Source organism: Dipodomys ordii, unplaced genomic scaffold (assembly GCF_000151885.1).
Source record: "Dipodomys ordii isolate 6190 unplaced genomic scaffold, Dord_2.0 Scaffold5, whole genome shotgun sequence".
In the NCBI taxonomy this organism is placed as follows: domain Eukaryota; kingdom Metazoa; phylum Chordata; class Mammalia; order Rodentia; family Heteromyidae; genus Dipodomys; species Dipodomys ordii.
This window is the reverse complement of record NW_012267221.1, coordinates 30,222,337-30,230,670: the sequence shown is the minus strand read 5'-3', so window position 1 is coordinate 30,230,670 and position 8,334 is coordinate 30,222,337. Positions and strand designations below refer to the sequence as shown.

At 40.9% G+C, this 8,334-nt stretch overlaps 1 protein-coding gene across 1 annotated transcript; it reads left to right on the top strand.

The window, feature by feature from the left end:
* Positions 1–1,438: 1,438 nt before the first annotated feature.
* On the top strand, positions 1,439–4,803 carry Neurod1 (neuronal differentiation 1). Its single transcript, XM_013028518.1, has 2 exons — positions 1,439–1,520; positions 3,067–4,803. Exon 2 carries the CDS (start codon positions 3,078–3,080, stop codon positions 4,146–4,148), a length of 1,071 nt encoding a protein of 356 aa, XP_012883972.1. The 5' UTR covers positions 1,439–1,520; positions 3,067–3,077; the 3' UTR covers positions 4,149–4,803.
* The last annotated feature ends 3,531 nt before the right edge of the window (positions 4,804–8,334 follow it).

Sequence of the window (8,334 nt, the reverse complement as noted above, 5' to 3'; positions counted from 1 at the left end):
TCTTAAGTAAAAAGTATCTTTCTGGAGTATGACTTGTTGGAAAAGAGCAAATATGAATCTCTATTTAGGACTACACATGGCAGTTTCTGAATAAGAAAGCTCAGTAGTAAGGTGTTTTACCCAAAAGACAGAAGTCGCTTCAGTTCAGAGACTTGGAGGCCCCGAAAAAGGATTACTCCAAAAACTTGTGCTCATGGGCTGGGTGGAAAGATCTTTCATAGCTCACAGACACAAGATTGGGAACCAAGGTTGTAGGTCAGGATGTGACCTAAGGTCCACTGCCATGCTTGAGATTAGAGTCTGGGCTGGAAAGCCAAGGTTGGTGGGGGTGGGGAGTTAGTCAAGAAACCAGAATTTTCCTTGGGATGGCTGGGTGGGGACATCCTTCACAGTAATCTAGTGGCTTCCATTAAAATATGGAAACTAAGCATCAGAAAAGCCTGAAAGCCTTTGGAGCTAAGACTTAAGAAGTCGCTTTGGGGGCAAGTCTAGGGGTGGAGGTGTGGACCCGGTAATGTCTACAGAGATAGGAATAGCCGAGCCTCTGGGTACACCAAACAAGGTCTCAGTCATGGTGGGAATAGAGTGACAGGTACAAAAGTTTCGTACTGGAGAGCCTGGGAGAGAGTGATCCACTTTAAACTAGCCTCAAAACTGTGCTAACTGATGAAGCCATTTTAAAATGATGTATATGTTTGCCTAGGGGAGCTGAGAGATTAGAATAAAAACAACAACATCTTTTTGGCCCCATGAGCATGGCCTCTGCCAAGGGGCAGAAGCCAAGAAATTGAGCCTCGCGAAGCGAGCAGGGTCACGCTGAGCTGGAGACCACTGCCAAGGCCAAGTCTCTACACTGCACGCCTCAGTTTCCCCACGTTTGCGTCCTTCACTTCTGACCCCCCCGCCCCCCGCACACTCACACCAGAACGCTGGCTCCTCCAGACAACCCGGACCCTCTCCTCTTTAGCTTTCCCGCTCCCCTCCCTCCAACTCCTCCCCTCTGTGCGCCCTCTCCCTTCTGCCCTCAGAAAGGGTTAATCTCTCCTGCGGGTAAAAACAGGTCCGCAGAGTCTCTAACTGGCGACAGATGGGCCACTTTCTTCTGGCCACAAAGGGGCCGGAATGGAGCGCTCCGCGGCATACAAATAGGCAGGTCACGTGGTTCCCGGCTCTTGGCTGGACCGGGAATACCATATGGCGCATGCCGGGGAAGAAGGAGAAGGGGTGGGTAGGGGGGCAAGGGGAGCGGTTGTCGAAGAAGGGCGGGAGAAGAGCGGGGGCGAGAGGGTAGGTGGGGGCGGGGGCAGGAAGCGCGCAGCCCCGACGCGTGCGCAAGGGTTGGGCACAGAGACCTGCTGGCAGCTCTGCTCTGGCCCCGCCCGCGCTCAGCATCACTAACTCGGCTATATAACCTGAGCGCCCGCGCAGCCCAGACACGAGGAATTCGCCCACGCAGAAGGCAAGCATCTGGAGGCCCCAGGGTTATGAGACCATCACTGTTTGGGATCGTCTAACAACAGGTAATTATAATACCTTTCCTTTTTTTCTGCTCAGAATAAAAACAATAATAATTGAAGATTTGCTATACCTACAGATTCTGCATGTGAACGTTTGGGAGAGTGTTGTATGTGTGTTGAGACCAGTGACCCTCCTCCTAATTGATCACAAATATTCACACATAATGAATCTGGGTATTCTAGTTCCTCCTGAAGGCTCTCTGATTAAATTTTAATTTTTTAATAGTATATGAACTTTTTGGATTCACAAAATAGAAGAAGAAGAGCAGTGATCATTTGCTTGTGGTTAAAGTCTTGAAAGCAAATGACTATTTCACTATCTTACTTCTTCCCATGTGGCAGGTTGGTGTAAGCATTTGCTACCAAAATGTAGTTTAAGTAAGTATAGCTAATGAACAATGAGACTCAGTCCATCTCTTCAGTGAATGAAAACTATGTGGGTATCCTGAGTTCACACAACCTGGAAAACGAATCTGCTTCAGAGGCAGTCTAGCTGAAAGGGGGTGAGAGCAAAGAAAGGAGCTCTAGCCCGTTATTGCTACCTGTTACTACCCAAGGGGCGGTCGAGTCTTCAGCAACCTCTACTGGAGCCAGAGATTCAGTTATTTTATTAAAGGCTTTTTATATTCTTTCTTACAAGCGGCAATTTCGCCATTGCCAATCGCTGACCATTATAATTACTCAATCTTTTAAAGGGAGGTTGGAGGCGAACTTTGAAAAGCCCAATAAAGAGCGGTCGGCCCTTTCAATGGGCTGTTTATTAGAGACAAGCCTTCCGCACCTGATCCCCGGCGCGTGGGAGCGCGCTCTGTGCCGCGCCCCCAGCTCTCGCCTCGAAGCCAGAGCTTTTGTACAAGGTGGAAATTTAGTGGAGGGCGAGGGATGAGAAGCGAGAAGAGAAAAGCAGGGCGGGGGAGAGGGATGGAAGACTTTTGCCCACTTTTGTTGCCAAATGCTTCGCGAAGGGTGAAATCATTTGATAGAAAGTACTTTCCCCCTCTGTGCATTTGCTCTCCAATCTCTTCCCATCTAATCCTCTTAAAAACCACTTCCAGGGTTACTAAATTACGTAAAGGCTCTCCAATTTAAATCGCTAAATATCCAAAAGCTAGAATAGAAATGGAAACAGACATGCAGTTTTCAAAGTCATTGGATTGTTATTTATTTATTTATTTATTGGTGCAATGATGAGTTACTTTGTAAACAGGCAGCTAAACATGAAGTCGCTGGAATGTGCACTTGTGTCCACACATTTTCCTGCTGGGAAATCTCCAGGAAACAAGCACATATGAGAGAGTGCTACACACTTATGTGCATAAACACTGCCAGCCCCGGACACCCGTAGCCCTAGCTTCTGTACCAGCGAGGACCTGATCATCCATAAAACACGACATTGAACTTTTCCTCGGAGACAACCATTTTGCAATGAACCAGTGTTTCTCTTTGCATGCATTTCACAGGATTAGGGACCGGTAGCTGATAGCTTATCTAGCTTTTGAACATAGTGCTTTCCCTCTCTTCTGCTTGTCTCTCTCCCTGTTGCATATAGGAAACGGAAATATGACCAAATCGTACAGCGAGAGCGGACTGATGGGTGAGCCTCAGCCCCAAGGTCCTCCAAGCTGGACAGACGAGTGTCTCAGTTCTCAGGACGAGGAGCACGAGGCAGACAAGAAAGAGGATGAGCTCGAAGCCATGAATGCTGAGGAGGACTCCCTGAGAAACGGAGGAGAGGAGGACGAGGAAGATGAGGACCTCGAAGAGGAGGAGGAAGAGGAAGAGGAGGAGGATGATCAAAAACCCAAGAGGCGGGGCCCTAAGAAGAAGAAGATGACCAAGGCACGTCTGGAGCGTTTTAAACTGAGGCGCATGAAGGCCAATGCCCGGGAGCGGAACCGCATGCACGGGCTGAACGCGGCTCTGGACAACCTGCGCAAGGTGGTGCCCTGCTACTCTAAGACGCAGAAGCTGTCTAAAATCGAGACGCTGCGCTTAGCCAAGAACTATATCTGGGCTCTGTCAGAGATCCTGCGCTCAGGAAAAAGCCCTGACCTCGTCTCCTTCGTGCAGACGCTCTGCAAGGGCCTGTCTCAGCCCACCACCAACCTGGTGGCGGGCTGCCTGCAGCTCAACCCTCGGACTTTTCTGCCTGAGCAGAACCAAGATATGCCCCCGCACCTGCCCGCGGCCAGCGCTTCCTTCCCCGTCCACCCCTACTCCTATCAATCTCCAGGGCTGCCCAGCCCGCCCTACGGTACCATGGACAGCTCCCACGTCTTCCACGTCAAGCCGCCGCCGCACGCCTACAGCGCCGCGCTGGAGCCCTTCTTCGAAAGCCCCCTGACTGATTGCACCAGCCCTTCCTTTGACGGACCCCTCAGCCCCCCGCTCAGCATCAACGGCAACTTCTCTTTCAAACACGAACCATCCGCCGAATTTGAAAAAAATTATGCCTTTACCATGCACTATCCTGCAGCGACTCTGGCAGGGGCCCAAAGCCACGGATCAATCTTCTCCGGCGCTGCTGCCCCTCGCTGTGAGATCCCCATAGACAACATTATGTCTTTCGATAGCCATTCACATCATGAGCGAGTCATGAGTGCCCAGCTCAATGCCATTTTCCATGATTAGAGGCACGTCAGTTTCACCATGCCCGGGAAACGAACCCACTGTGCTTACAGTGACTGTCGTGTTTACAAAAGGCAGCCCTTTTGGTACTACTGCTGCGAAGTGCAAATACTCCAAGCTTCAAGTGATATATGTATTTATTGTCGTTACTGCCTTTGGGAGAAACAGGGGATCAAAGTTCCTGTTCACCTTATGTATTATTTTCTATAGCTCTTCTATTTTAGAAAAAAAATAATACTACAGTAAAGTTAAAAAAAATGTGCACCACGAATTGGTGTAGCTCTATTCAGATCATATTCATTATCTGATCGGGATAACAAAAATCGCAAGCAATAATTAGGATCTATGCAATTTTTAAACTAGTAATGGGCCAATTAAAATATATATAAATATATATTTTTCAACCAGCATTTTACTACTTGTTACCTTTCCCATGCTGAATTATTTTGTTGTGATTTTGTACAGAATTTTTAATGACTTTTTTATAATGTGGATTTCCTATTTTAAAACCATGCAGCTTCATCAATTTTTATACATATCAGAAAAGTAGAATTATATCTAATTTATACAAAATAATTTAACTAATTTAAACCAGCAGAAAAGTGCTTAGAAAGTTATTGTGTTGCCTTAGCACTTCTTTCTTCTCTAATTGTAAAAATAATTGCACAATTTGAGCAATTCATTTCACTTTAAAGTCTTTCTCTCTCCTGAAAATATAAACCAGATTCATGACATCAAGAAGATGGAAAAAAAGAGATGCATTCCTTGTCAACAATTCACTCACTCAATTCACTCCTTGCACAAGCTGTATATACATATTATAAATAAATGCCAACATACACTTCTTTAAATCAAAAGCTGCTTGACTATCACATACAATTTGCACTGTTTCTTTTTAGTGTTTTACTCCTTTGCATCCCATGATTTTACCAAGCATCATAAGCTATTGATGTTTCCAGAAAATATAAATGCATGATTTTATATATAGTCACACAAATGGTGGTTTGTCATATAGACATGTAATAAATCTGAGCCTAAATCTATTCAGGTTGTTAATGTTGGGATTTATACCTATTGTAGTCAATTAGTACAGTAGCTTAAATAAAATGCAAACCATTTGATTCATAATTAGAACAATAGCTCTTGCATGTAAAAATGCAGTCCAGAATATGTGCTGTTTGAGATGTGATGCTGGTACCACTGGAATTGATTCTGTACTGTAATCTTGTTTGTAATCCTGTATATTATGGTGTAATGCACAATTTAGAAAACACTCATTCTGTTGCAATAAAATAGTTTTGAAAATCGTAACAATTGTTGAATTTTTTCCCTCAGTGATTTTTAAAGAACACGTTTATTCCTAGAGGAAGTTGCTGCTTTATTACTGAGTTTAAAAAGTGTGGAAAAGTATTCCTAGAATAAAGTAACAAACATACTTTGGCATATGATCTAGTCAATTTATTTTGCATATGTAGTACTATACTAATTCTAAATAAAAGAACTAACTAATGTTCAATTATTAGAGTACAGATTTTAGAGTAAATAGAATAAATACATTTTGGAGGGGGTTGTTTTTTGGTTTTATATGACTTCACCTTTAGTTTTCTTTGCTTTTTATTACTGTTATTTTGCATGATTACATAACAAGTTTTCTTTCATTGTATTTTGACAAGGTAGAATTACTTTATTATTAACAAGCAAGACATAAATAAGTACTCCAGTTTGGATTGTCGACACCTTCAAAGCATATAAAATCTTACTATTTTTCTATATTATTACTATTTTTTACTATAGTTTCCATTACCTGTACATTTTTTCTGAGCTTGAATAGGTCTCTTTTTCAAAACACCTCTGTTCCCAAAGAGAAAGTTACACACCTTTGGAAAATACCAGAAGGAAATGATTTAACCGAAAGACTTCAAAAAATAGCATTTTCAAGTTGTTTTATAAAGACATTGGGATGATTTCAGTATTTTTTTCCAGAAAAAGTAAATGAAATATTTGTATTTATCAATAGTATTTATACTCTGTTGTAAGAAACTATAGTTGTTTCCAATTCTCCTCTTGTATAAAACAACATGGGGCAGGGAGGGAGTTGCAAAATTTAGTTCATTGCTAAGTCCACTTCAAAAAAGTTTGTCATTTCCCTTCTTGTCAATGACTGGCGGTCATGATTCCTAGGGAATAACATTTTGGCATTTGTACCCTGGCTCTACTGTGAGGCTCTGATTACTGTCATTAGTAACTCCATTGTTCCTCCTCTGATTCAGATGCCACATTGGATAGCAACCTCCCTTCCCAAGCTTGTTCCTTTAATCTTTTCCTCATTGGTGATTTAAGGGTTCCAGAAAGCTGACCTCATTTAGCAAGCTGCTCCAGAAAAATGTGAGTAATCTAATGGACAGGAACAATTAGCCATACTAATAACGTTGCCAATGAGGCAGCATCAAGCTGTGACAGTAACAGTAAGGAATATTTCAACATTAAAAACTGAGTGCAATTTAAACTATATCATTTTAACATGTTTTCCATCATCCTTCATCACATGGCAAAAATACATTTAAGTTAGTCTCAACTTTACCCAAAATGCAGCAATGTTCTTCCAAATGAATCAGAGTTGATATTTTGGAATCAAGCTGTTGCTTCCATTATTGTTCTCACTGTTCTGATATAAGAGGCATAATACTGATATTTAAACACTGCCAGTCTTCCAGCATAGGGGACCACAAAGTGAACATTCAGATCTGATCTGATCTATTAAGCAGCTCAATTTCACCTGTAATTAAAATTAGACGACTTCATGAAAAATAAAAACTGTTGATATCGTGAGCAGAAGAAATAAGGAAAGAATGATAACTCAAGAATCACAGCTTTTAAAACAGCAAGCAGAAAAAAATCTAAACCATGGACTATTTGTGTGTTTTGGAGAGGTAGAACTGAATGGTGAAGTTAGATTGTATTTTTTTTCCATTTTGCTTTACAGTTTTATTCTAAGGCATAGGGATTCTTTCAGTCAGTCAGGGAGTAACTCACATGCCACCATCTTTTATTCAAAGGCAGGCACAGATGTTCCTTCTGCAGGGGAGGTTTTAATTTATGAAAATGATATTGTTTATGCATGAATGAACTGCATGCACTCTGCATAACACAGAGCACTTCCATCTGATCAGAGAAATGCCACAGAACCAGTGCCAATGTCAGAAACATATTCTACAAATTTACTCACTTAAATGTTTAATGAATATTTGGAAGGCATTTTCAAACCACAAGAAACCATCAAATGATCTTCCTCCTTTCTTTTAGGAATTATTTCTCAGTTTTGACAACTGGCTAGTACTTTTATCTAGCTAATAAGAAAATGTTTCACAGAGTGTGAAACCAAAACTAGAGTGCAACTTTGGCTTTATTTTTTTTTTAAGTTTTGCAATACAGTGCTTGTTATAATATTTGGGATTTGTGTATCTTGAGCAATGCCTATTTCTATCATATAGGATACTTAGTTCCACTTACTTAATGTAAAAATCTTCTAAAGAATTATTTCTGGGAACTCTTTTTAAAAGTCAGCAGATAATTTCATAATTGGAAGGGAAATTTGACTAAATATTTTAACTGGTGTATAATTTCTGTTGAATGGGAATACTGTGCATAACAGATTTCATTTACATAATCAATCCCAATTATACAGCATGATCTATATACTTTCAATCTTTAGAAAGATAACCAAATGCAAATTTAAATGGAGGATTATAATGCCTTCAGAATATCCTGTACTTTTTAAGATTATAATAAGTTATGCTAAAATAACATTTAAAGTAAATTTTTAGTATAATTTATTGCTCTTTTAAAATTCCTGTCTGAATGTTTAAAAGTTGGTATACATTCCTACAAAACTAATGCATTTTCAAAAGAAGCTAGCAATTACTAAAGTGATATATGGCTCATTAGCTAACAGTTTGAACCAAGCTGTCTTGTATTATAATTATACAAGAAATTTGAAGTGGAAACATCTATTAAACAATTAATAAAACCACGTTTCAAAACAGATATTTTATTCTCGTAGAAAATGTAAAAATAGCAGAGCTGTTCTTAAACTATATCAAAATCTCCTTTCTTTTCTTTCTGCCCAGTGACATTTATTTCTTGAAAACCATCTAAATAAAATATTTAATCCCAGGGTCTGATAAAAATA

Coding starts and splice junctions, on each gene's coding strand:
- Neurod1 (XM_013028518.1), top strand. CDS start 3,078: ATGACCAAATCGTACAGCGAGAGCGGACTGATGGGTGAGCCTCAGCCC.